This window comes from Myotis daubentonii, chromosome 8 (assembly GCF_963259705.1).
Source record: "Myotis daubentonii chromosome 8, mMyoDau2.1, whole genome shotgun sequence".
Taxonomy (NCBI): Eukaryota; Metazoa; Chordata; class Mammalia; order Chiroptera; family Vespertilionidae; genus Myotis; species Myotis daubentonii.
Window position 1 is genome coordinate 57046641 of NC_081847.1, and position 27884 is coordinate 57074524.

The window sequence follows — 27884 nt, forward strand, 5'->3', positions numbered from 1 at the left end:
TACCTACATACAGTATAATAAGTGCTGGATAATTGTTGAATGATAAATGACTTTTTCAGGCTTATCTGGTTTTTACATTTGAGCAATGAGATAAGTCAGTAATTGTTGCTACTTGTGCTACCAATTATCATGTCCCAACTTTCATTAGATTATCCTAATTTTTATGCACAAAAAAGTCCTCCTTCCTGATTTCAAAGAAAAAGTACATTTTTAGTGGAAATTTAAATTGGATGGCTACACTGATATTCTTACTAATAATATTTTAATATTTTAATAGGCTGTTAACAAGTTGGCAGAAATAATGAATCGAAAAGACTTTAAAATTGATAGAAAGAAAGCTAATACACAGGATTTGAGGAAGAAAGAAAAGGAAAACCGAAAGCTACAACTAGAACTCAACCAAGAAAGAGAGAAATTCAACCAGATGGTAGTGAAACATCAGAAGGAACTGAATGACATGCAAGCGGTAAGGTTTGTGTGTGTATGCACATGTAGGGTTATTTTCTTAAATTATTATTACTGACTATGCATTTATCTATTTTGTTTATATTTGATTTTTCATATAAAAAATGCATATTTTGGTTTATACTCTCCACAATTTATTATTACCTTAATATGAATCATGACCTTGACAAAATAGAAAGATGCTATATTGTCTATTAAACATTATATCTTGAGTAATTTTTACCCATTAGCATCTGCTCTTTGGTTTTAGGCTGAAATTGAGATATGGCTGATATTGTCCTACCTAATAAAGAGGTAATATGCAAATTGACCATCACTCCAACATACAAGATGGCCACCCCCATGTGGACACTAGATGGCTGCCACTAGATGGCCGGCAGGGGAGGGCAGTTGTAGGGGATCAGGCCTGCAGGGGAGAGCAGTTGGGGGCGACCAGGCCGGCAGGGAGTGGTTAGAGGGTGATCAGGCTGGCAGGCAGAAGTGGTTAGGGGCAATCAAGCAGGCATGCAGGCAGGCAAGCGGTTGGGAGCCAGTAGTCCCGGATTGTGAGAGGGCAGTCGGACATCCCTCGAGGGGTCCCAGATTGGAGAGGGTGCAGGCTGGGCTGAGGGACACCCCCTCCCCCCCACCCAGTGCACGAATTTTGTGCACTGGGCCTAGTCTATATATGTAAAAAGCCAGCGACCGTAATGGCCATAACAACCATAACAACCTGTTGCTCTGATGCCCACTGTGGCCAGCGAACCACCTGATCAGGGGGTGGGGCCGGCTGGTCAACTTTGCAGCCCCTACCCCCTGCCTATCTGCCCCTGATCAGACTCTCCCACCCCGATCAAGAGCGGGCCTACAGCCAAACACCCCCTCCATTCCCCTGGGCCAGCCCTGTCCCCTATCAGACCGCCTCACCACAATAGGCCCACAGCCCCTCCCCCCACCCCCCCAGCCAGCCCACTCCTGATCGCACTTCCCCACCCCAATAGGGGGCGGGTCTGGGTGGCCAACCTCCTGCAGCCCCACCCCCTGGCCCAGCCCCACCCCAGATCAGCCCCCCCTTACCCAAGGCCACTGGCCCCCTGATTAGCACCCCTTGCCCCATTTGGGGGCAGGGCCAGTCGGCCCACCATCCACAGCCCTCCCCATGGCCTTCCTCACCCCCAATTGGCCCCCCAACCCCAATTGGAGACAGGGCCCACCGGCCAATTGCCTGTGGCCCCTTCCCCCAGCCTGTCCAGCTCTGATTGGGCCCTGATTTGGGCTGGCTGGCCAACCTCCCACCATCTCCTCCTCCCGATAGGCCCAGCCCCAATTTGCCCCGATTGGGGCTGGGCTGGCCAGACCCCGCCCGTGCACAAATTCATGCACTGGGCCTATAGTAGTGACTATAATTGGGATATAGGTTTGGTTTATTGGAGCTATATTTTATATATTTGGTGTATTTATTTTCTCCAATTAGGACTCACTTTTCTGAAATCAGAATGTCAAACTTAATTTTTTGATATGTCCTTGATTGTTAATAGCACAAAGTTGAGAACATGGTCTCTGGTCTTAAATTTAGATCCAAGCATTGACTCTTTCATTTAAAAATCTTACTGTACTGAGAAGCTTTCTGTACCCTTTAAACTATTTCATTTGGAACCACCCAAAAGCATTTTCTATTAACAAGTGTCTTTTTGTTTGTTTTTTGATGCTTTGTATTTTTAAAAAGTACTCATTTAAAGCAAGGAGAAAAGGAGCTTAACCAAACAATGTGCTCCTGAGGAAGAGAACTTGCATTTTTATAGTCAGATCAAAATCTGTAATAGTAAACATTCATGAAGTTTTCAGTAAATTCTTCAGTTTTGCCACTTTAGATTACTTATTTATAGTTCCATTAATTTTTAATTTCTAATGTTGGAAATTTATTCTTGACTGTTTATATTATCTTGGTATTTTTCAAAAATAGCAATTGGTAGAAGAATGTACACATAGGAATGAGCTTCAGATGCAGTTGGCCAGCAAAGAGAGTGATATCGAGCAATTGCGTGCTAAACTTCTGGACCTTTCGGATTCTACGAGTGTTGCTAGTTTTCCTAGTGCTGATGAAACTGATGGAAACCTTCCAGGTAAGAATATTTCTATTACTTCATTCAAGTTTGCTTAAATGTCATGGGAATTAATGTCTATTTCTTTCATTTGGTATTCCGCCTCTTGTCATTTTGTCCATGGATCCTTAAGAAGGAGTTTGTTTCTGATAGCCAGTCTCTTAGTATTTGTATACTTAGTGCATTTTATGGAATAGAATCAGCCATAAGCAATGTTAGGCTGTTATAATAGATCTGAGAGGCTATATCTGAATAGAAACCTGAAGAACTTTATGAACCTATTTTAAGCAGCCTAACTTCAAGATGAAAGTTAAAGCTGCTGCAGCACCTCTCCTATAGAGAACTGTATGTTTCATGAGTAGCAGCTCTTTAATTTTTTTTTTGTATTTTTGTGCTAAAACTAAGAACTGTACTTAATCAGAACCACAGCAGCCCTATATAGAAGCATACCGAATGCTTCTTAAAGTCAGACTTTAAGTTTAACATTTAGAGAAATAGATAAAAAGGGTTAGAAGATGTGGACAGGAGGCAGGGAGTCAAGTAAAGACAGTACATAGCTAGGACTTCAGGCTTTTTTCTGCCTTCTTTTCTTCAGTGGAGAATCATTTAAAAAATAAACACAGCTTCATTCTTGGGTGAAATGTAGTGCAAGCTGTCGTACATGTCTTTTTAAAAGAGATGATCAATATACATATTACAGGTTCAAATAACAAATTAAGTAAATAGCTTACATATTTATTATATATGTATATATGTGTATTAAAATATGCATTACAAATTTTAAAGGCATTCACACACATTTGGCATACTATACATTCTTAGATCAAGGTTTGGAAGTTTTGTTTACATGGTCATAAACTTGAAAATATTTTAATTAGTATATTTCCTGAATAATGCATGAATACAAAGATATTTATGAAGCAACATGTTCGATATTATAAGGATGTTATTTTAACTGATATTACTTGATATAAGAAACTTGAGAAACTACTTAGAAAATTTTTATGTTATCATTCTTGGCCAAGAAAGTGGAATTTAATATGGGAAGGAAATTCTGCTCTTATTTGTATACCATATAATCCCTGTCCCCATTCTTTTGTAGCTTTGCTAGCTCAAAATCAGATACTTTGGAAGAATAGAGCAGGGAATGAATATTTCTTATTCCAATGGTCAAGAAATTTCTCTTTTCTCATTTTTGGCTCTCTGAAACCTCCTGTCTATTGAGAAACTTGTAGGTGCATATTTTTATCAGAGGACCACTTTGGATTTAAAAGGAATCTCCAGCTTCAGTTGTTGTTTGAACATCTTTCTAAAGTTGGACTTATTCATTTATAAGAGTTGACTTTTAGAGGTGTTTGGGTACATTCTTTCCATTGTTGAACTGAATTTAGTGTAGGTTAAATATCCTGACCAGTTTGGGTTTTTTTTTTCTTTATTCCCCTCATTTCCCTTTAACTTTGTTTATAATGTCTTATGTGTGCCTTGGTTTTCTTTGCATTAAATTAAACATTTCAGAGACTGATCTATTTAGAAGTTTTGAATTGAAAGATGAGTTTGGGGGACTTCAAAAAAGAGGAAGGTCAGCCCTGGCTGGTATGGCTCAGTTGGTTGGAGTGTCGTCCTATAAACTGAAAGGTCATAGGTTCGATTCCCAGTCAGGGCACATACCCAGGTTGTGGGTTCAATCTCTGGTCAGACAGGTGTGGGAGGCAACTCATCAATGTTTCTCTCTCTCTCTCTCTTCTTCCCTCCCTCCCTTTTTACCACCCTCAACCCTAACCTTACCCCTTTCTCTCTCTCTCTCTCTCTCTCTCTCTCTCTAAAATCAATGAAAAGCATGTCCTCGAATGAGGATTCAAAAAAATAAATAAATAGAGGAAGGTGATGAGTTTTATCTTCTATCCTGGCTTATTTAGGAAGGCTAAACTCAAAGGATCATCAGATGGTTTGATTGGCAGACTTAGGTTAGGAATCCATTTAGATTTCGGAATCCAGATTTAATAAACCCACTTCGGAGTCAGTCAACAAAGAGATTTATAAAAGTTTCTACTGGCTCCACGCTGAATTTATTACTTAAAATAGCTGAGTATGTTCAGAAATTTTGTTTTTATTTCAAAGTCCAAACTGGGTGAGGGGAAAAAATTAAAAGTACTGGTGGCCTGTCCCATTGCTATAAAAGGAAACTAAGGTGCCTCTTTCTCTATTACTGTGTTCTTAATTTTAAAACTTATAAAGATCTCTACAGTGTTGTACACTTGATTTTCATATTGAAGGTAGAAATTAATGGATAATCTTTATCAGTATTATTTTACCTCACTCTGTTATATATTTTGCTAGTAAATTGAAAATCAGTATTAAACCTACCATTTTCTAGGTGCCTAAAAATGGTCCCTTGCAAATAAAGTTTTAGGTTTGCAGTCATATATAGAAAGAATTGTTAAAGAATTTTTACTTTATTCTTAATATTAAAGAGTTATATATCATTCAGGTATCTGTAAGATTTTTCAAAGGTAATGACTAATGATTAATTTTACTTATTTTAGAAAATTAGTAAATGGATTTAAAATATAGACTAAAAAAAGAAAGGACTTTAAGTGAAATAGTTTACTTAACAGTTAAAAGCCTTTTGAAATATGGATCATATTTTTAGTTCGACAGAATGTTCTTTTTTAAGTAGTTGGGTAGATGTACTTATATATGACTTTAATTATTTCTTTTAGATTTGATCATTTAATATAAAAAATCTTATTTAATTATCCTGTGTATCTAAATTTCAGCTTCTATAATCTTAGTGGACGTCTTATCATTAACTAGATTAAATCTAAGTTCCCAATTCGTAAAAGCGTAGAAAAAAATCTTTACTCCTCCTCTGACTTATAACCCTTTGAAGTTCTTAAAAGCGCTCCTTTTATTTCTTTTATGTCTTTATTCTTCTTTTGTTTTTGTGACAGGTTGTAGCCCAGTACACTGTGTAAATATAAAGATTACCTTTAGGGTTAAGGTTTGCCTATTGTCTAGATGTCACAAAGACTAATGTAATAAATGTCTCTCCTTTCTTTTTGTCTTTCCTTGTTTTGTAACTATTGACCTAAGAATATAAAAGTAGATGAAGCATTAGGAAAAACACTTGCTATCAACACTCCATTAATATTCATTATATTTTATTGATTATTTGCACCATTCTCTTTCCATCCAGCTTGATCTCAAGTTGTGCAATTTAAACCTTTAAATGTTAGATTTCTTGATGTGCTTCCAGGTATTTGAGTATATGAGAGTTTGTGATTTTGTCCAAATATAACCGGTGATTTGAAGATAATTAGTGCATCTGAATTCTGAAGCATTGGTTGATTTCATTTTTTTAATATCACTTCTGAGTATAATTAAAATATGTTGGAATGGTTTTCTAGTTCTGTTTCTTAAGCAGTATATGGTTTATCCAGGTAAACTTAGGTAGTCATCAGAGATTAGCTTTGATGTTTAAATTGGCTATATTAAGTATTAATTTACGTATAGTTAGTCTCTCTATCTCTTGTTCGGGTAAAGGAGTCAATTGCTGATATTGCAGTAATGCACATCTAATTTTTTTGTAAGTTAAAGTTGCTCTACAGATACAGAAAATGTGGTGCCAACTTGTTTTTGTACTTCTGTAGTATGTTATTGATGATAACCTAGATTTAGAAGTCCTCAACATTTCTTTATCTGGAGAAGCTGATTTCTGTGTCTGTGATGTAAAAGATGGAATTGACTGCATTATACTTTCAGATTGCCACTTATATTAAAAGTGGTCATGATTGTGGTCATAATATTAAAAGCTGGTATATTAACTTGCATCTAGGAAGAAAAGAAATAGCCTGGCTGGTTTGTTTGAGCGTCGACCTATGAACCAGGAGGTCACAGGTGGATTCCTGGTCAGGGCACATGCCTAGGTTGCAGGCTCAATCTCTAGTAGGAGGCAGCTGATCATTGATTCTCTCTCATCATTGATGTTTCTATATCTCTCTTCCTCTCCCTTCCTCTCTGAAATCAATAACATATTTTTTTTTTTAAACAAAGGACACAGAGGAGAAGCTAGTATGTATTTCTCATTATAGCTGAGTATATATTGTGTATTTGTTAAATTGTTTCTCTGAAGAGAATTCACCAGAAGGAAAAACTAAAATTTTCTTCCAGAACCTTATTGTTTTAAATTGGCAAAAACCACATATCCTCTGTTCCTTTTGTGAGCTCTAAATTTCTTCACTTAAATTACAACAAATATAAAATTGGGCTTATTTGATTCATAAAATGACTTTGGTATATAAAATTTCTATAGGAATATTAAAATGACAGATAAAGTTATAATATGTACTAATTCATTGAAAATATAATAAAGAAAACACTGGTGGGTTAATCTAAACTCAGAACCAGAAAGAATAAATATTTTTGGCATTTATCCTCATAGAAAAAAATAACTGAGGGGGGTATTTTGGCATATACAATTTTGTATAAATGTCAAGATTTCAATGGCTCTCATGTCTTTTATTTTCAGTGAGGCATTACTGGTATTAAATAGATTTAGGAATAAGAGGTCCAATTTTTGGCACTTTGGAGGAAAATTGTCCTAGCAATAACTCTCTGCTTTTCTAAGAGAATATTTGTGAATGATCACCAGCCTTCTGCATGTCACTTAATATAAAACTGCCCTTTGATTGTTAAAGTATAACCATTACTTACAGAGAATGACTTAATTGGCTAACTTTAAAAAGCAGAATTGCAAAATAATCAACAAATAGTTATCAAGTACCCACTCTATATGTTAGATGCAGTGGGGTATATAAAAGTGTTAGGCTATGGTCTCTGCACTCTCAAAACTTACCAAGGAACTACCTAAGGAAACAAAATAATTATTAATGGACTAAATAACAGCAACTAAGAAAAAAGCTGGGAGAAGGATCATTTTGAGCTGAAGTTTCTCATTATTTCCTCTACTTTAACAAGTGCAAGGGAATAACAGAAGCAAAGGACATTAAGTACATTGAAGAAGTTGGAACAAGAATGTGACCCTGATTCCATTAACTTCAAAGCTTGTTAAAGGACAGAATAGTATTGTGCTCTAGGAACATAAGCTCAGAAATCAGACTGCCTAGGCAAGCCTTAGAGCTTTGGCATTTACTGATAAGAGTACCCTTAGGCAAGTCAGTTCCCCTTGCTAACCCTCAGTCTCTTTATTTGTAAATGGAAGATGATAGTAGAACCTATCCTATCCTATATTTCTAGGAATATAATATCCTATATTCATGGGATTATACAAATTTTTAGATGAGATATTACTTGTAAAGCACTTAGTAAAAATAAATGTTCAGTGAATGTTATCTGTTGTTGTTACCTTTAATGTAAACCTGAGCTCTTTTACAGCTTTTGTGTGGAAAGATATATATATCTATATATATATTCTGATTAGATCATGGTATAATCCGTCACATTATAGTATTGTATTTTAAATTTGGTTACTTTTCTATTCTTTTGTTGTTTCAAATATAAAATAGATATATAAGAACAATTAAATGCACTTATATCTAACCTGATATAAAATAACCATTTCTAATGGTATCGTCTTTTTCTCGCAAATATTTCTAATAAACAATTATAATTAAACAGCAGTAATAATTACTATAAAATGCCTTGATAGAATTAGTCTAGAATTTCTGGTATGTACAAACTGGTTAAAATATTAAAGGTTGACCAACTGAATTCTGTGTTCTTTTGCTATTTATTAAATTCTAGTACCACAATTAGTTAAAAGGCTTTGTACTTTTTTAGTTTGATTAAGAATTGTAATTGGACTTACCACTAGAATTAAGTACCCCACCAACTAAATTTGGACATTTTTATTGAAATTATTATGGGTGTTTTACCAAAAACTTTATCAGAATATTGTACTGAGAAAACAAATAAAATGCTTGTCTCTTATTCTTTATATCTAGTTGATTCTGCCTGCATTCCTTATTTATTTATCTTCTATTCTTATCTTCTGTGAGTAATAGGACACTTCTGTACTTTTGCTTGCTCTTTCTTGTGTAAATCATGGCTCTGATTTGTTCTACTTGCTGCATAATTTTTTTTGCTAAGTATTTTTATATGAATGTTAAATGATATTTATAGTCTTCTGTATCATATCCCATTTAAGCTGCAGTCCATTCCAGTCTTGCCTGGCTCTTAAGGTTATTGTTGTTATTTCATACTTTTGTAATTGAGTACTAAATGTTAATTTTATGGGAAAAGTGGCTTGGAATTTTTTTCTGCAATCTTTGTATGGCCATTAAAGTTGATTTGTGTGATTAAAGCATGAAAGAGCAAATTATAGCACTTATTCATTTAGCTGTGTTCAGATGCCTGTGCTGCATGCTGTCAGACAACTTGTTAATAGCTTTTCCTTTTGTTATAATTTAAGACTGAATATTATATATTCTTTTTCTCTTAGAGTCAAGAATTGAAGGTTGGCTTTCAATACCAAATAGAGGAAATATCAAACGATATGGCTGGAAGAAACAGGTACCATATGCCTCATTGTTTTCCAGTTAATATTTTGTTATATATTTACTTTTAAAGTGTAGAACTTGTATTAACTGCCCGATTATTAGCATTGATTTTAGATTAATATAATATAATTTAGACAGTAATGGCAGATATGCCTATTACTTTCACCCAAGTTAATCTTGAACTTATACCTCTTCCCTCTTTTTTCTCATTTCAGTATGTTGTGGTAAGCAGCAAAAAAATTTTATTTTATAATGATGAACAAGATAAGGAGCAATCCAATCCATCTATGGTATTAGACATAGAGTAAGTTGCTTTTGCTTGAATTTTAAGTCAATTGAGTGTTAACTTATGATAATTATTTTAATTTTTTTTAATAATTCTTTATTGAAAGTATTACATATGTAATCAGTTATTTTTAGACTTACAATTTAGTTTATATTTTATTAAAACAATGTTACACACTTTTCTCTTTTTCTTAGATTTAAATAATAACTTTACATTAAATCTTGAACAAAATGTGAAAGACAAAATTTTGCATAACTGACTTACGTATTCTAAAGACAATATATGTTTTTTAAATGATCACCCACATTTATTGATTTTAGAGAGAAAGGAAGTGGAGGAGAAAGAGAGAAACATCAATGTGAGAAATATTGATTGGTTGCTTTCCATACACCCTGCCCAGAGATTGAACCCACAACCTTTTGGTGTACGGGAAGATGCTCCAGCCATTTAAACCACCCAGACAGGGCATATTTTTTCTAAAGTAAGATTTAATGTAAAGTTTTTATTTCAATGTTTATTGGTTCTAAGTTCAGAAAGCATCTCAATATGTATATGATCATGTGATCAGTTTTTAAAAGGAAATATAAATGTCTTATTTTCTAATAACAGTTCAAAGAGGCCTGTAATAAGCTTGGTTTTTTTCTTTGTATTCATTCTAAAGTCATTTCCTAGCACTGCTTCCTGTTTTATAACAGGTGCTATAGATTATATAAAGAAGATCTGTGAAATATGCTGTTGGTATTTTAATGGGGATTGCATTGAATCTATAGATTGCTTTGGGTAGTATGGACATTTTAATGATGTTGAGTCTACCAATCCATGAACATGGTGTATTCTTCCATTTGTTTATGTCTTCCTCTATCTCTGTTTTCAATGTCCTGTATTTTTCCGAGTACACGTCTTTTACCTCCTTAGTTAAGTTTATTCCTTGGTATCTTAATTTTTTTTGTTACAATGGTAAATGGGATTTTTTTTTAGTTTCTCTTTCTGTAAGTTCATTATTGGTGTATAAAAAAGTCATAGATTTCTAGGTGCTAATTTTGTATCCTGCTACATTGTCGAATTCATTTATTAGGTCTAGTAGTTTTTTGATGGAGTCTTTAGGGTTTTCTATGTACCATGTCATGTCATCTGTGAGTAATGACAGTTTTACTTTTTCTTTTCCAATTTGGGTGCCTTTTATTTCTTCTTCTTGTCTAATCACTATGGCTAGCACTTCCAATACTATGTCTAAAAGGAGCGATGAGAGTGGGCATCCCTGACTTGTTCCTGTTCTTACGTGAAATGGTTTTAGTTTTTGCCCATTGAGTAATGATGTTGGTTGTAGGTTTGTCATATAAGGCTTTTATTATGTTGAGGTATGATCCCTCTATTCCTACTTTGCTGAGGGTTTTTATCAAAAAAGATTGTTAGATTTTGTCAAATGCTTTTTCTGCATCAATTGATATGACTATGTGATTTTTATCTCTCAATTTATTTATGTGATGTATCACATTTATTGATTGGCGGATATTGTACCATCCTTGTATCCCTGGAATAAATCCCACTTGGTAAAGGTGTATAATCTTTCTAATGTAATGCTGGATCTGATTTGCTAGAATTTTGTTGAGGATTTTAGCATCTATGTTCATCAGGGATATTGGCCTGTAATTCTCTTTCTTTGTAGTGTCTTTATCTGGTTTTGGGATTAGGGTAATGCTGGCTTCATAGATTAAGACAGTTCCGTATTTAAGTTTAAAGACTAAAGGTAAAACATATGCAACAAAATGTAAATTTAAAGTGTAGTGGGTGTATTAAAAAAAAACCACCATAAACTTAAAATGAAGTATTGCCATTGGAATTAAACATTTGTGGAGCCATTTATACTCAGAATATAGAAGAACTGAGCAAATACCAGAGTACTGATATTTCATTTCCTACTTTTTAAAAAAAAGCATTAGTTATGGAAATTTAAATGACCACTTAAATGGAATAATACATAAACAATATAAGAGGCATCATCTTTCAACTAAGTTACATACTTTTTAGATCAATGAGAGGTCATTTTTGTTTTACCTTTTTATTGAGGTATGATTTTCATATATTAAAATTCATACATCTTAAATGTTCTGTTCAGTGACTTTTATAAACACCCATGTAATCACCACTCATGTCACCACCATGTAACATTTCCATTATCCTAGAAATCTCACCTTTGCCCCTTCTCAGAAGAAGAAAAACCTGGCCTTAGCCAGTGTCACTCAATCAGTTGAGCATAGTCCCATGCACCAAAAGGTCACCTGTTTGATTCCTGGTCAGGGCACATGCCAGGTTGTGGGCTCTATCCCTAATAGATGAAGATGTAGGAGGCAGCGGATCAATGTTTCTCCCTCACATTGATGTATCTCTCTCTCTCTAAAATAAATAAAAACATGTTTTTAAAAATCTGAATTCTAGCCAGGCCAGTGTAGCTCAGCGGTTGAGCATCAACCCATGAACCAAGAGGTTTCTGGTTGGATTCTCAGTCAGGGCATATGCCCAGGTTGTGGGCTCAATCTCCAGTAGGGGGTGTGCAGGAGGCAGCCAATCAATGATGTTTCTCATTGATGTTTCTATCCATCTTCCTTCCTCTCTCTCTAAAAAGTAATAAAAAAATTTTTAAAAATCTGAATTCTATCACTAAAATTAATTCTGCCTATTCTACAATATAAATGGAATTATACAGTGTATACTCCTTATTGTCTGGCTTTTTTCACTCAGCATAGTGTTTTACTATGTGTAGCAATTTCTGTTTTGTTTTTTTATTGCTGAGTAATATTCTATTGAAAGCATATATCTAAGTTTTTTCATCCATTGTTCTGTTGACAGACATTTGGATTGCTTCCAGTTTGGGACTATTAGAAATTAGACTGCTATGAAAATTCCTTTTAGGAACTTTAGGAGTGGAATTCTGTGTCATAGAGTAGACCTGTGTTTAATCTTTTAAAAAATCTACCAAATAGTTTTCAAAAATGTTTACACTACATTATACTTACCAGCAGTATGGGTTTCAGTTGCTCCACATCCTCACCAACATTTGGTGTTGTCAGTCTTTGATTTTTTTCTGTTCTATTTGATATAAATGCTATCTCATTGTTTTAATTTGTATTTTTCTCATGACTTATTATGCCAAGAATCTTTTTATGTGTTTATTGGCCATTTGTATATATTTTATTAAGTGTTTCCAAGGCTTTTGCCCATTTTTTAATTATGTTGCTTATCTTTTTAATATTGATCTGTAGTTCTGTATATATTATGGATACAAATTCAGTGACAGAAATATGTAGTGTAAATATTTCCCTGTGCTTAGCTTGCCTCTTCTTGTCCTTTACAGTACCTTTTAACAGAGACCATATAGCAAGTTTTTTAAAAGAATTATTGTGTTTTGTAATCTGTCCAAGAAATTTTTTTCTGCCCAAAGATTGTTGAAGGTGTTCTTTGTTTCCTTCTAGAAAATTTATTGTTCTAGGTTTTACAATTAAGTTAAGATTGATCTAAAATTTAAGAGGTACTGGTTGAAGTTAGTTTTTTCCCGTGAATATCTGGTTGTTGTTTTTTTCCCATATGAGTATCTGGTTGTTCCAACACTACTTCTTTTTTATTTTTATATATTGATCTTGAATCCTCTAATCTTGTTATTCGCTTATTTTTAAAGTTTTTTTTTATTCCACAGGGATTTTCTATATATACAATCATGTCATCTCCAAATAATAATAGTTTTACTTCTTTCTTTTTTTTTTTTTTAAATATATTTTATTGATTTTTTACAGAGAGGAAGGGAGAGAGATAGAGAGTTAGAAACATCGATGGGAGAGAAACATTGATCAGCTGCCTCCTGCACATCTCCCGCAACCCAGGTACATGCCCTTGACCGGAATCGAACCTGGGACCCCTCAGTCCGCAGGCCGACGCTCTATCCACTGAGCCAAACCGGTTTCGGCACTTCTTTCTTTTTAATCTGTACGCCCTTATCACATGCATAGATTCTTATGACCATCACCACAGTCAATATACAGAATAGTTGCATCATAGGGATTCCTCATGTTACCCTTTTATAGTCACAGGAAGCTCCTTTTTTCCATCCCTCCCTAATTCCTGGCAATCACTAATATGTTCTCCATCTCTATAATTTTATCATTGCAAGGATGTTACATAAATGGAATAAAATACTATATAAACTTCAGGATTGTTTTCTTTCACTCAGTGTAATTCCTCTGAGATTTATCCAAGTTGTAGTTTTTTCTTCCAGTTGTTGAATAGAGTAGTTTTGTATTCCATGGTTTGAATGTACCACCATTTGTTTAACCATTCATTTGGGTTGTTTCCAGTTTTTGGCTATTGTAGATAAAGCTCCTGTGAACATTCCTGTATAGATTTTCACATAGATAATAAATTTTTCTTTGGAGTAAAGACCCAGGAGTGGCCACCCTCTTTTCCAGAGTGGCTCTGCAATTTTACATTTCTACCACAATTGCATGAGTGATCTAGTTTCTCTGCATCCTCATCAGCATTTGATTTGTTAGTATTTTTATTTTTCAAATTCTTATAGGTGTATAATGATACTGTGATTTTAAGTTATATTTTTCTAATGACTAATTTCTCTTTAAGAAATGTTTGTTTATACCTTTTACTGTAAATGAGTTTTTATGATGGCCTATATCATATTTGTTTCCATTTTAGTAAATTGTTTCATGTTCGACCTGTAACCCAAGGAGATGTGTACAGAGCTGAAACTGAAGAAATTCCTAAAATATTTCAGGTAAAAATAATGAAATTATAATTTCAGAAGATCTTTTACCTAAATACTAAATATATTTTTTGAGGTAAATATATATTCACCAATGCTTTTATACATTTGAAATTTGTATGTACAGATACAAATCTTTTTTATCTTCTTTCTTTTACCATTCCTGAATAGATACTTTATGCAAATGAAGGTGAATGTAGAAAAGATGTAGAGATGGAACCAGTACAACAAGCTGAAAAAACTAATTTTCAGAATCACAAAGGCCATGAGTTCATTCCTACACTCTACCACTTTCCTGCCAACTGTGAGGCCTGTGCCAAACCTCTCTGGCATGTTTTTAAGCCACCCCCTGCCCTAGAATGTCGAAGATGCCATGTTAAGTGCCACAGAGATCACTTAGATAAGAAAGAGGACTTAATTTCTCCATGTAAAGGTAAGGCGTGAAAAATTTTACAACTTAAAACAAATTAGAGCCCTAGCTGGTTTGGCTCAGTGGATAGAGTGCAGGCCTGTGGGCAGAAAGGTCCCAGGTTCGATTCCAGTCAAGGGCACATGCCAGGATTGTGGGCTCAATCCCCAGTAGGGGGCGTGCAGGAGGCAGCCGATCAAGGATTCTCATCATTGATGTTTCTACCTCTCCTTCTTCATTCCTCTCTGAAATCAATAAAAAAATATATATTTTTTTAAAAAAAACAAGAAACACACACACATAAAACAAATTAGAGAATTACATCCCAGTAACTTTTTCAAGTGTAGCATTTTCTATACCAAGTTGAAAAGAGTATAAGCTGTGAAATATATGTCTAAAGAACCTTTGTTGCAAGGTAGTATCTACCTCCATTGGTCTGGATCCTTCAAATAAATACAGAATGCTCAAATTTAAGAAAAAAAGATTATAAGAAGTAACATTTTCACACTAGTGGAGCAACATACAGCAATCATTTTACAGTTATAGATTTGGCTTTGAACATAATGTCTTTAAAAGAGAATCACCCATTTGTAAAAAGAAAAAAAGTTATAAATTGGAGAGAAGAGCTATATAGGTGAGTTCCACTATATGCCCCCCCCCCTTGAATTTTTTACCTCTGACGTATTTTCTTTTTTTTATTGATTCAGAGAGGAAGTGAGAGGGAGAGAGAGATAGAAACATCAATGATGAGAGATCATCATTGATTAGCTGCCTCCTGCACGCCCCACACCCAGGCATATCATTTGCCCTGACCAGGAATCTGACTGTGACCTCCTGGTTTATAAGTTGACACTCAACCACTGAGCCATGCAGCCAGGCCTGATTTGTTTTCTTTTTATCTGGTTTTCACTGCCTGGACCAGTATGCTGTATCATAGACAAAATATCTATTTTACCAGAGGTAGCTAGAGGGAAATAATACAGAATATAGTTATTTTAAGATAAGAAACTTGTGTTCTAAATATACATTTATTTGTTTCACTATGCATTTATTGTGTTTCTGGTTTTACTTTGTTTTTCTTACAAGTTTATAACTAGTGTTTTTTTTTTAAATTTCAGCCTTAATTATATTAAGAAGAAAGGGATACTGTCCAAGCTTAACTAAGCATACATAGTAAATCTTTTCAGATTTTAAGAACTTAGAAAATTATGCATTTAATAGGGCTTTTTTAGATTTTATATGACTTTAATTCTACTCTTTTTTTCTTATAGTAAGTTATGATGTAACATCAGCAAGAGATATGCTGTTGTTAGCATGTTCTCAGGATGAACAAAAGAAATGGGTAACTCATTTAGTGAAAAAGATACCTAAGAATCCACCATCTGGTTTTGTTCGTGCATCCCCTCGAACACTTTCTACAAGATCCACTGCAAATCAGTCTTTCCGGAAAGTGGTCAAAAATACATCTGGAAAAACTAGGTAAGGATTGAAATGCTTACCTTTTTAACAATGTGAAAGTGATGAGTATCTATGTAGCTAGGTATTTATATATGACTAGAAATTATTTTACAATTAGTTTAACTGATTCCTGTTAGAAGTTAATAATATTTCTGTATATCATATTGATTTACTTCCATGTCAAATTTTGTCATTGGTTGGTATACATGGCACATATTTAGCCCATAATGTTTTTTGTTTTGTTTTGTTTTAATAATTCTTTATTGTTGAAAGTATTACGTATGTCCCCTTTATTCCCCCATTGACCCCCTCCAGCTCACCCCCAGCCTCCCTCCCTCCCATCCCCCAGGCCCTCCCTGCCCTATTACCTGTGGCCGTGGGCCATGCATGTATGCATACAGGTTGTTGGTTGATTACTTCCCACCCATAGCCCATAATGTTTTAAAATCTTGTGGTTTATCCCTTTTATAATGTAAGCAGATTTATATAAAACTTTGCTCATCTTTTATTTTTAACTATATTGACATAGTGGGGTTTTTTTTAATCAAAATTATTTGGTATTATCAGTGAATGACTATGATGTTACAAATAAATGTCTCAGTAAGTTCTCATTTTGACATGAGTAAATGAGACTCAAAGGAATTAGATAACTTGAACAAGATCACACAGCTAACTAGTAGCAGCATAGTCAGGATTGGAACCTCTTTTCATCTAATTCTAAAGCCCATGCTTTTTCTCCTGTACCAAATGCCAACTTTTGCTGGAATGTAGTCCCTATATTAAGAGGGGCATTTGACTCTAAAAGTGAGACCTATCACAGATTTGCCTCTCTGTAGAATCCTATATCAATCCCCTCCTGTATAGGCTAAAAGCTAGATCTAAAATTATTTAAAATTGCTTTTTTTGCTTTGTAAAGTGTGTGTGTGTGTACATATATATGAATATATATGTATATTCATATATATATATATACACACACACATACTAGTATATGCATATATGTGTGTGAAATATATATGTTTGAAATAGAGTAGAAGCAAAAAGGAGATAATATTAAGTGTATTTTTCCATTTTCTTGTTTTTCAAGTTTTGTGTGTTAGTTATTAGATATAAAAATAATGTAATTTACCTTTCCCTACAACTGAGTACATTTTTTAAATTATAGTTTTTCTTTTTTCCCCACCAACAGTTAACCGCGTGACCTAATACCTTGTGGAATCGTGTGGGATGCTACCTGATAAACCAGGCTCCTTTAACCATGCAGAACAGACAGGCTGTTCCTTTGACACAATATCACAGGCTTCAGGGTTAAGATTGCTGTTATTCTGTCCATGCTTTGGCACAAAAGCACACCAAGGGTTTTGTGTTTGTTTTTTGTGGGTTTTTTTTTTTATTGCGGGTTTGCCTACAGGTAGATTAGATTAATTATTACTATGTAATGCAAATACAATTGGTGAAAAGCTTAGCTCGAGATATATATATATATATATTTAAAAGGTGCTGCCTTTTTGAATTTCTAAGAAAATGCCTGTCAATCATGATAGAACACAGTTTCCTCGGATGAGTGAGAGGAAGGGACTTTCACTTTTAAGTGGAATGGCCATCACTATCAAGATCAGCTCATGGAAGGAGTAAAGAAAATATCTCAAAATGAGACAATTGCAATTTTTTTTAATGACTTCAGTTTTTGTGCTCTTGCAAGACTATACAAAACTATTTTAAGAAAGCGGTGACTTCACTTGACTTCAGTGCCCTCACTGTAGAATCTAAAAGCCTTATTGTTGATTACCGTGGTGGACTTAATGGAGAATAAATATCTTACATTTTGCTTTACAAAATACTGTATTTGTTTCAGCAAATTTGTAGATTGGTGAATGGGAGAAGGCAAAAAATATTACACTTAATCTATGCATTTTTGCCAAGCCATATTGAGTTATTTTACTACTAGAGACTTTAGGAACTAACTGTAAAAAAGAACCAAGTTTAAAAACATTTTGTGGGGTACATCATTTCCGTAATTGTATAATGTATTTCTTTGTGGTTTTAAGTGATAAAGACATTAAGTTAACAAACATATAAGAAATGTATGCACTGTTTGAAATGTAAATTATTTTTAGAACACTTCAATGGGCGTTGCATTGAGCTTTTAGTGCCTTAATTTGAGAGAATTATTTTACTGCCATGTCTAAATATAGAAGTTTCACAAAACATATTTTCAAAAAATTATGTGTCAGTGAGTTTTTCATTGATATTTGGTTTAATTTTAAATATTTAGAGGTTTGTTGGACTTTCATAAATTAAGTACAATCTTTGCATCAAACTACCTGCTAAAATAATGAATGACTTTATAAAACTGCAAAACATGTAGAAGGTTGCACCAGTATAAAAGAAAATTATGGCAATACATCTGTGATGTTTTCCAGTTAACATAGGAATTACCAGATAAATACTGATAAACTCTTGTGCAATAGCAAGAGTAGATTTGTATGGGCAGTATGATTTATTGTTTATTTTTTTAACCAAATACCTCCTCAGTAATTTATAATGGCTTTGCAGTAATGTGTATCAAATAAGCACTGGAAAACTGATTTGTCTCTAGGATGATATGCATGTTTCAAGTGGTATTGAAAGCCGCACTGATGGATATGTAATAATAAACATATCTGTTATTAATATGCTAATGACTTTGTGCTCATTTAATGAGAAATAAAAGTAATTTATGGATGGATACCTTTAATAATGACTGTATGGTGATTTCTCCTGTCTGAAATGAAAAGAAATCATGCTATAGTTTCTGACTATGTACAAATGTTTGTTCAATTCCACAATTAGATTAAAGTTAGTTTTTAAAAGATAGAACCTGTTTGGGTTCTAAAAGAAGAATGGCTACAGTTGTAATGAAAAGTTGACTATGTCTTTGCAGGGGTAGGGAAACTTATTTCTGCCAAGGGCCATATGGATATTTATAATATCATTCACAGGCCATATAAAATTATCAACTGAAAAATGAGCATGCTCTATTTGGTCAAACATTTAATTAACTCACCCTAATGCCTTGGCAGGGCCAGATCAAATGACTTGGAGGGCCTTTTACGGCTCTTGGGCCAGACATTCCCCATCCCTGGTCTATTGGGAAACCATTTTACCTATATCTCTTACATTTCTCATATCTTATGGGCAGAGAGAGGCTCTGGCAGCCTTTTTTCCAGAATCTTTTCCAAGGAGTTCTTCATAGTGAACAACCGTGGAAGATATTGTGTCTCCTCGAGAGGAAGGCAGGTATGTGTACCATCCGGTATATCAGTGTTCCCTCCAGATCTGCAAAAGTTGGGCAGATTTGCTTGAATTCTTTACAAAAGATTCAGGTGCCCTAAACTTGGGGTTCCTCAGCTGTGATGTAAACCCACGGTATGTTCGGGCACCCAACTGAGCCACTTTGTATTGCTCCCATGGGACTTGTGGGGCAAGGGTAATTGACAAGAACATGAAGCTCATGCTGCTGGTACTATTAGTGTAAAGTTGTTTGGCTGTGATCCAGGAGTCTCATGTCTTTTGCCAGGATCCATGAAATGTTGGCAGGCTAACTTCTGTTTGCAAGTACAGTTAAATCTCAGACTCTTCATTTTCTTGACAATGTCCTTAACCATCCTCTTAGAACCATTCACCTAATGTACTAAAGTAAAATGTATTTTTTATTAATTTTTTTTTCAGAGAAATATGATTTTATTTTATTTTATTTTTTTATTGCTTAAAGTATTACAAAGGGTATTACATATGTATCCATTTTATCCCCCCGCCCTAGACAGTCCCCTAGCCTCCCCTATCCCCCAGTGTCTTATGTCCATTGGTTATGCTTATATGCATGCATACAAGTCCTTTAGTTGATCTCTTACCCCCCCCTACCTCCTGCCCCCCAACCCTCCCCGGCCTTCCCGCTGCAGTTTGACAATCTGTTTGAGGCAGCTCTGCCTCTGTATCTATTATTGTTCAAAAGTTTATAATGGTCTCTATTGTCCATGAATGAGTGAGATCATGTGGTATTTTTCCTTTATTGACTGGCTTATTTCACTTAGCATAATGCTCTCCAGTTCCATCCATGCCGTTGCAAATGGTAAAAGTTCCTTCCTTTTTACAGCAGCATAGTATTCCATCGTGTAGATGTACCACAGTTTTCTAATCCATTCATCTACTGATGGGCACTTAGGCTGTTTTTTTTATTAATTTTTAGAGAGAGAGAGAGAAAAACATCAATGTGTTGTTCCACATTTGTTATACATTCATTGGTTGCTGCTTGTATGTGCTCCAACCTGGGATCAAACACACAACCTTGGCATATTGGGACAATGGTCTTACCAGTTGAGCTGCCTGGCCAGTTTGTGTCCTGTTTAGAAATCTTTCTATTCTGCAGGGTCATGAAAATGATTTGTGTTAGTTTCTGGAAACGTTATTGTTTAAACTTGCACATTTAGATCTACAATCCATATGGAATTCATGTGTATGTATGTGTGATGTAGAGTTTAAAGGGGTTTTTTTGTTTGTTTTTCTCCATGTGGATATCCAATTGATCCTGCAGTATCTATCAAAAAGACAATTCATCCTGAATCATAAATCAGGTGACCAATCTATTTCTCTATTCTTGCCAATATCACACTTTTAATTACTGTAGCTTTATAAGATTTTATATCTGTAGTGTTAAGGTCTCCAACTTCATATTTCTTCCAGATTGACTTGACTATTCTTGCATTTTACATTCCTATATAAGTTTCCAAAACATCATAATTTCAACCAAAGAAAGAAAAAGACTTCTAGGCTTATAATTGGGATTGCATTCAATCTGGGGGGAATTGACATCTTTACAGTTTTGTTTTCCAGTCTATGAGTATGGTAAGTCACTGCATAGAAATAAAACTGACATATTTGCAAATGTCATAATAGTGTATGTAGAAGTCTAAAAGAAGTCACAAAGTGCTAGAATTAAGTGAATTTTCAAAGGCCTCTGGATACAAAATAATATACAGAATTATGTTGTTTTCCTGTTTACTGACAACAATTGGAAAGGGAAACTTTTTAATGCTACCATTTACAATAAAATAAGAAAAATTCACTGAAAGATGTGTACAATACCCACTAAGAAAATTATGAAACATTCAGAAAAATTAAAGACCTACATACAGGTAAATAATTTTTTTAGGTAGAGCATTTTCACATAAACGGGTATACTCTGAGGACCTAATGAGATTTTAGCCTTTTTAAAAATAATACATACATACTTTTTATTGATTTCAGAGAGGAAGGGAGAGGGAGAGATTGCAACATCAATGAGAGATAATCATTGATCGGCTACCTCCTGCATGCCCCCTACTGGAGATTGAGCCCACTATCTGGGCATGTCTGGAATTGAACCTAGGACTGTTCAGTCCACAGGTTGACACTCTATCCACTGAGCCAAACCAGCGAGGGCAAAGCCTTTCTTTTTTTAAAGGAATATACTAGAGGCCCAGTGCATGAAATTCATGCCCTGCGGGGGGGGGGGGGTGTCCCTCAGCCCAGCCTGCACCCTCTCCAATCTGGGATCCCTCTTACAATCCGGGACTGCTGGCTCCCAATCACTTGCCTGCCTGCCTGCCTGATTGCCCCTAACCGCTCCTGTCTGCCAGCCTTATCACCCCCTAACCACTCCCCTGCCAGTCTAATCAACACCTAACTGCTCCCCTGCCGGCCCGATTGCCCCCAACTGTCCTCCCCTGCTGGCCTGATCACCCCTAACTGCCCTCCCCTGCCAGTCCAGTCACCCACAACTGCCCTCCCCTGCTGGCCATCTTGTGGTGACCACCTTGTGACAACATGGGCGCTGCTATCTTGTGACCACATGGGGTGACCATCTCATGTGAGGGCATGATGGTCAATTTGCGTATTACCGCTTTATTATATAGGATATATATATATTTTTTTTTTATTGATTTTTTTACAGAGAGGAAGGGAGAGAGAGAGTTAGAACATCCATGAGAGAGAAACATCCATCAGCTGCCTCCTGCACACCCCCTCCTGGGGATGTGCCTGCAACCAAGGCACATGCCCTTGACCGGAATCGAACCTGGGACTCTTCAGTCCACAGGTCGACGCTCTAGCCACTGAGCCAAACTGGTCAGGGCAGGATATATATATTTTTAATGATTTTAGAGACAAAGGGAGACAGAGAGAGAAACATCAATGTTGAGAGAGAATCATTGATTGGCTGCCTCTTGTACACCCCCCACTGGGGTTCGAGCACACAACCAGGGCATGTGCCCTTGACAGGAATCGAACCCAGGACCCTTCAGTCCCCAGGCTGACACTCTATCCACTGAGCCAAACCGGCCAGGGCAAAACCTTTCTTTTTAATTTACACTTGGAAATGTTAATCACATTGTTTTATATCTATGATTTTTACTAAACAAATCAGTTTCTAGTTGAATAATATGTGTTCATAAAGCTGTACTCAGTACTTTAATCCTTTTTAAAGTTTTTATATATTGATTTGAGGGGGGAGAGAGAGAAACATCAGTTAGTTGCTCTATTTATTTATGCAGTCATTGGTTTCTTCTTGTATGTACCCCGACCAGGGATTGAACCTGAAACCTTGGCATAGCAGGATAACCCTCTAACCAACTGAGCTACACATCTAGGGCCCCCACTCTTTTCTACTTTTAACATTTTTTTTTATAACAAGCTCTATGCTCATTGTAAGAAATTGAAGAATTGCGAAAGTACAAATGGTAATTGAAGGCTGCCCTAAATCCCACCCCACCCTACCAGTTCCTTAATAACAGGCCCTGACCAGCATGCTAAATGGTTAGAGCGTGGGCCCTGAGCACCAGAGGGCCATGAGTTAAATTCCTGGTTTAGGGCATGTGCCTGGGTTGCAGGTTCGATCCCCAGCCTCAATTGGGGTGCCTATGGAAGACAATCAATTGATGTCTCTCTCCCATAAATGTTTCTCCCTCCCTGCTTCCCTCTCCCTCCCCCTCTTCCTCCTTCCCTCCCACTCTGTCTAAAAATCAGTGGAAAAAATATCCTCGGTGAGGATTAACAACAGCAACAACAAAAATAATATTAGCCTAGCTGAGTAAAAGGAAATATTCTGGATCTTCTCCTTTGGCTAGATGGTTCTTAGATCTGATCCTCATTACATCTGGTCAAGATGTCATTGATTCTATGTGATGTAAGCCCTGTTATACCTGTAACACATTTGCTAACTCAACTCAGACCCAATACTCATTCAAAACATCTCAGTTAACCACAAGAAGGACCGTCTGAAATTAGGGATAAATGAGGTCAAGTATATAACTACCAAAAGAAAAAAAAAAGGAAAACTCAAAAAGATTTTCTTTACTGCATTATTACCATGAGATACCCCAAGATCTTGAAACTATCGAGCATGTTTCAAAGATAACATGACTTCATTGAGCTTTATAAAAGTATATTTAACTCTCACTAATAACTGTATGAAATAGGTATTACCATCCCTGGTTTATAGATGAGGAGACACTTCAAAATGTTTTATACTCTATTCTAGATCACACAGCTATAAATCTGGGATATGATAGTTAACCCAGCTTTGAAGGAAAATAGTCATAAATTAAATCTTGATTCTTTCCTTACTAGACTTTGGTAAGTTTCACATGTTGTAGCCTATTATTTAGGGAGGAAAACTTGGACTTCATTGCCACGGTATGGAAAAATGCCTATTGGGTTTCTAAGCTATATAGTAGGCCAAGATATAAACATAAAGAAAAATTCATCAAATACAAAGTAACACAAATACAGTGATGGGTGTCATTTATTTTCACTAGATTGAAAACCTCTCATTAATTGAATACACTTCACGAAGGAACTATTAAGTAAATTATGAGCATTATGCGCCCTAACAATTATTTCTCCTTTATGATACATCATTTAACAGGAACTTTATTTGCTAACGTTTATCTCTAGATATTGACCTCTAGATTTATTGTTCAGTTGGATACATATTATATTGTACATTTTCATTATTTCATAATGAAGCTAATATTTGCTTTTTTACATCCCTACTTCAGAACATGGCACATAAAATTGCCCACAATCAGTAATTCATCCTTTATAATGCTCCTTGAAATAGTTATCTCTATTTTTATTGGCCTCGAGTGTATTAATTACATGTGTTCAGTACATTATTTTAGAATCTAGAGTGTAATTACAATTAGATTTTACACCTAATTACAAACAATTTATTATAATTGCTTCAGATGTTACTTTCTGTCTAGAGGGTATTTTTAACTGTTTTTCCAATTTCTAATGGAATTTTTATAACCACTTATTTTTTATGTCTCAGAACTTCACAGCTTTCACCCAAACATCAGCCTCACTTTTAGAAATCATAATTTCTTATTTCAATTATAACTTCTTTCACATAAAATCACTTCAGGCTTGATGTAACTTCCTGTTGCTGAATTTTTATTTATGTAGCTCCTTTATGATTTTGGCACTATTTCAGCATATTTTTCTACTGTTAAGTAATACAGTTAACAATCAGTTTTAGGAAAACTTGGAGGGGAAAAATCATTGCATGACTTTTTGCATCAATACAATGCTAGCCTCAGCCTTAGTCATAATTACATTACCATTACCTCCACTCTATGTTATTTATATATGTGAAACAAATCAAGCTTTAAGAATGTGGTTTAGAATCTTTAGGGTCTGTTTAACCACCTTACTACAGTTTTGCTTAGTCACCATACAGCATTAGTCAGGAGAGGCTGGATTGTGCAGTAGTATCAAATAATCCCCTAAATCTCAGTGGTTTATGGAAACAAAGGTTTTTCTCCCTCAGCTATAGCTTTGTTCCACGTGCTATTCACTCTAGCAACCCAGGTGATGGAGCAGCCTCTGTTTGTGTTACCACTGATCATGGCAAAGGAAAACAGAACATAGTGACTCAGGAGCTAACTCAAAAGGCTTCTGCCTAGACATGACCCACATCACTTACATTCACATCTCATCGCCAGAGCAAGTCATAAGGCCAAGCCTGCCACCAAGGAAGCAAGAATACATAATATTCTGATAAAGTCAAGAATTATTGAGGAACAATGATGTATCATACCACAATTATTTCCTTTTTCTTTGGCCAACAAATCAAAGCTTTCATACATGATCACCTCAAATAAATACCCAGGTTTTACTGAAAGTGATTTGATTTACCTTCTCTATTTGCTTCAATTTAGTATAACTTTTTCCCGGTCTGGCCACATGCCCAGGTTGCGGGCTCAATCTCCAGTGCGGGTGTGTGCAGGAGGCAACCAATCCATGATTCTCATCACTGAAGTTTGTATTTCTCTCTCCCTCTCCCTTTCTCTCTGATATCAATAAAAATATATTTTTAAAGAAATTGTTTACATAATTAAAGGTGAGTAATACAGGATCAGGAGCTGAGGTTGAAAGTGATTCAAGAATGTCTCGCTCATTCCATAGTAATGGCACTGTTAGACTTTCCTAATATCAATATCTTTGAATGCAACATGTTTTTGACCAATTTTACATGATTTTGTACAGTATTAGTGAAGCTTTGGAGTCATTCTAGTCTCTCTTGATGGCAAGGACAAAGACATTATAGGGGTTATTTATGGTTTTGTCATCCAACATGTATTTTCCTTTTTTGTTTCAGCATCCTAATTTTGGGGGGTAGGAGCGGGAGGAACTTCCTGTCTGCTATTGTGTTCTGTTTTGACTGTCAATCAAGGTGATTCCTCTGATTAAGTGTGTCATGGATTTTGTTATACCAGTAGTGATGATTAATTTTATGTGTCAGCTTAACTGGGCCATAGGATGCCTAGACATCTGGCCAAACATTATTCTGTGAGGATGTTTCTGCATGAGATCAACATTGAATCTGTAGACTGAGGAATGCGGGTTGCCTTCTCGAATGTGCATGGGCCTCATGCAATCAGTTGAAGACCTGAATAGAACAAAAAGGCTGAGTAAGAAGGAACTCCTCCTGCCTGGCTGCATGAGCTGGGACATTGGTCTTTCCTGGCCTTCAGACTCAAACTGAAATATCAGCTCTTCTAGATCACAAGCCTGCTAACTTTCAAATGAAAATTATGCCATCAGCTCTCCTGAGTCTCCAACTTGGTGGCTGTGGATCTTGGGAATTCTCAGCCTCCATAATTGCATGAGCTAATTTCTTTTATAAGGTATACTAGAGGCCCGGTGCACAAAAATTTGTGCACTCGGGGGGGCGGTCTCTTAGCCTGGCCTATGCCCTCTTGCAGTCTTGGACCCCTCGGAGGATGTCCATCTGCTAGCTTAGGCCCGCTCCCTGGGGGATCGGGTCCAAGCTGGCAGTCAGACATCCCTCTGGCAGCCTGGCAGCCCTCGGGGGATGTCCACTTACCAGCAGGGAGCAGACCTAAGCTGCAGTCAGACATCCTTAGTGCTGCTGTGGAGGCGGGAGAGGCTCCCACCACCACCACTGTACTGGCAGCCATCAGCCTAGCTTGTGGCTGAGCAGAGGTCCCCCTGTGGGAGCACACTGACCACCAGGGGAAAGCTCCTGCATTGAGCATCTGCCCCCTGGTGGTCAGTGTGTATCATAGTGACCAGTCATTCCCAGTCATTCTGCTGTTAGGGTCAATTTGCATATTACCCTTTTATTATATAGGATAGAGGCCTGGTGCATGGGTGGGGGCCGGCTGGTTTGCCCTGAAGGGTGTCCTGGATCAGGGTGGGGGTCCCCACTGGGGTTCCTGGCCAGCCTTGGTGAGGGGCTGATGGCTGTTTTCAGGCTGGCCACACCCCTTTAGGGTGGGGGGTCCCCACTGGGGTGCCTGGCCAGTCTGGGTGAGGGGCTGAGGGTCATTTTCAGGCTGGCTAAGCACCGCCGGCAATGGAAGCTCCCAGCTTCTCCTTTTTTTCTTTTTTTATTCTGGGATTTATTTACCTTCTATAATTGAAATTTTGTAGCCTTCAGAGGAGCTCAGAGCTGGCCTGGGCAGGCGGGAGGGAAGCTTGCCTTCCTCCATCACCAAGGGCAACCCAAGCCTCCTGCTCGCTCCAGCTCCATCGCCATGGCCTGCTGAAAGGTATCTTGGGTTTAATTATCTTCTATAATTGAAACTTTGTTGCTTTGAGTGGAGCTCAGAGCCAGCCGTGGCAGGTGGGAAGCTTGGCTTCCTCCATCATTGGGGAAACCAAGCCTCCTGCTTGCTCCACCTCCATGGCTGCCGGCCGCCATCTTGGGTTAATTTGTATATAGTTGCTCTGATTGGCTGGTGGGCGTGGTGTAAGGCATAGCAAAGGTATGATCAATTTGCATTTTTGTCTTTTATTAGTGTAGATGGGGACAAGAAAAAAACAATTTTAATGATGTCCAAAAAATGGCAAACCAACAACTCTAGAAAACAGGACATTTTATAGTATGAAACAAGTTACCTGGCTTTTCTAAATATCAATGGCATGAAAATAAAGGAACAGAAGGAGAAGGGAAAGCTGCTTTATTTTAGAAGACTTAGGTGTCATAACAACCCATTGTAATATATGAATCTCATCCGGATCCTGAATCTAGAAAACAAAACAAAACAGACAAAAAAACATTTAGATGTAATAATGACATTCTGGTTATATAAGAAAATAATCCATATATATATATATATTTTTAAATATGTTTTTATTGATTTCAGAGAGAAAAGGAGAGGGAGAGAGAGATAGAAACATCAATGATGAGATTCATTGATCGGCCGCCTCCTGCACGTCCCCCACTGGAGATTGAGTTGCAACTCAGGCATGTGCCCTTAATCGGAATCGAACCAGGGACCCTTCAGTCCACAGGTTGACACTCTATCCACTGAGCCAAACTGGCTAGGACAATCCATATATTTTTAGAGATACT

General features: G+C 36.3%; 1 protein-coding gene across 3 annotated transcripts in view; it reads left to right on the forward strand.

Annotated features, from left to right (window-relative positions):
- The window catches only part of ROCK1 (Rho associated coiled-coil containing protein kinase 1), a 150666-nt gene extending 132009 nt beyond the window's left edge, over window positions 1-18657 (forward strand). For 2 of the 3 annotated variants that reach the window (XM_059706498.1, XM_059706499.1), the window contains 8 exons: window positions 278-466; window positions 2408-2567; window positions 9007-9077; window positions 9280-9368; window positions 14049-14127; window positions 14287-14548; window positions 15796-16003; window positions 17172-18657. In XM_059706498.1, coding sequence (XP_059562481.1) covers window positions 278-466; window positions 2408-2567; window positions 9007-9077; window positions 9280-9368; window positions 14049-14127; window positions 14287-14548; window positions 15796-16003; window positions 17172-17175 — 1062 coding nt within the window. In that variant the 3' untranslated portion in view covers window positions 17176-18657. Of the gene's footprint in view, window positions 1-277; window positions 467-2407; window positions 2568-8509; window positions 8578-9006; window positions 9078-9279; window positions 9369-14048; window positions 14128-14286; window positions 14549-15795; window positions 16004-17171 lie in introns of those variants that run through there. The other variant, XM_059706500.1, reaches the window with a different exon arrangement.
- The last annotated feature ends 9227 nt before the right edge of the window (window positions 18658-27884 follow it).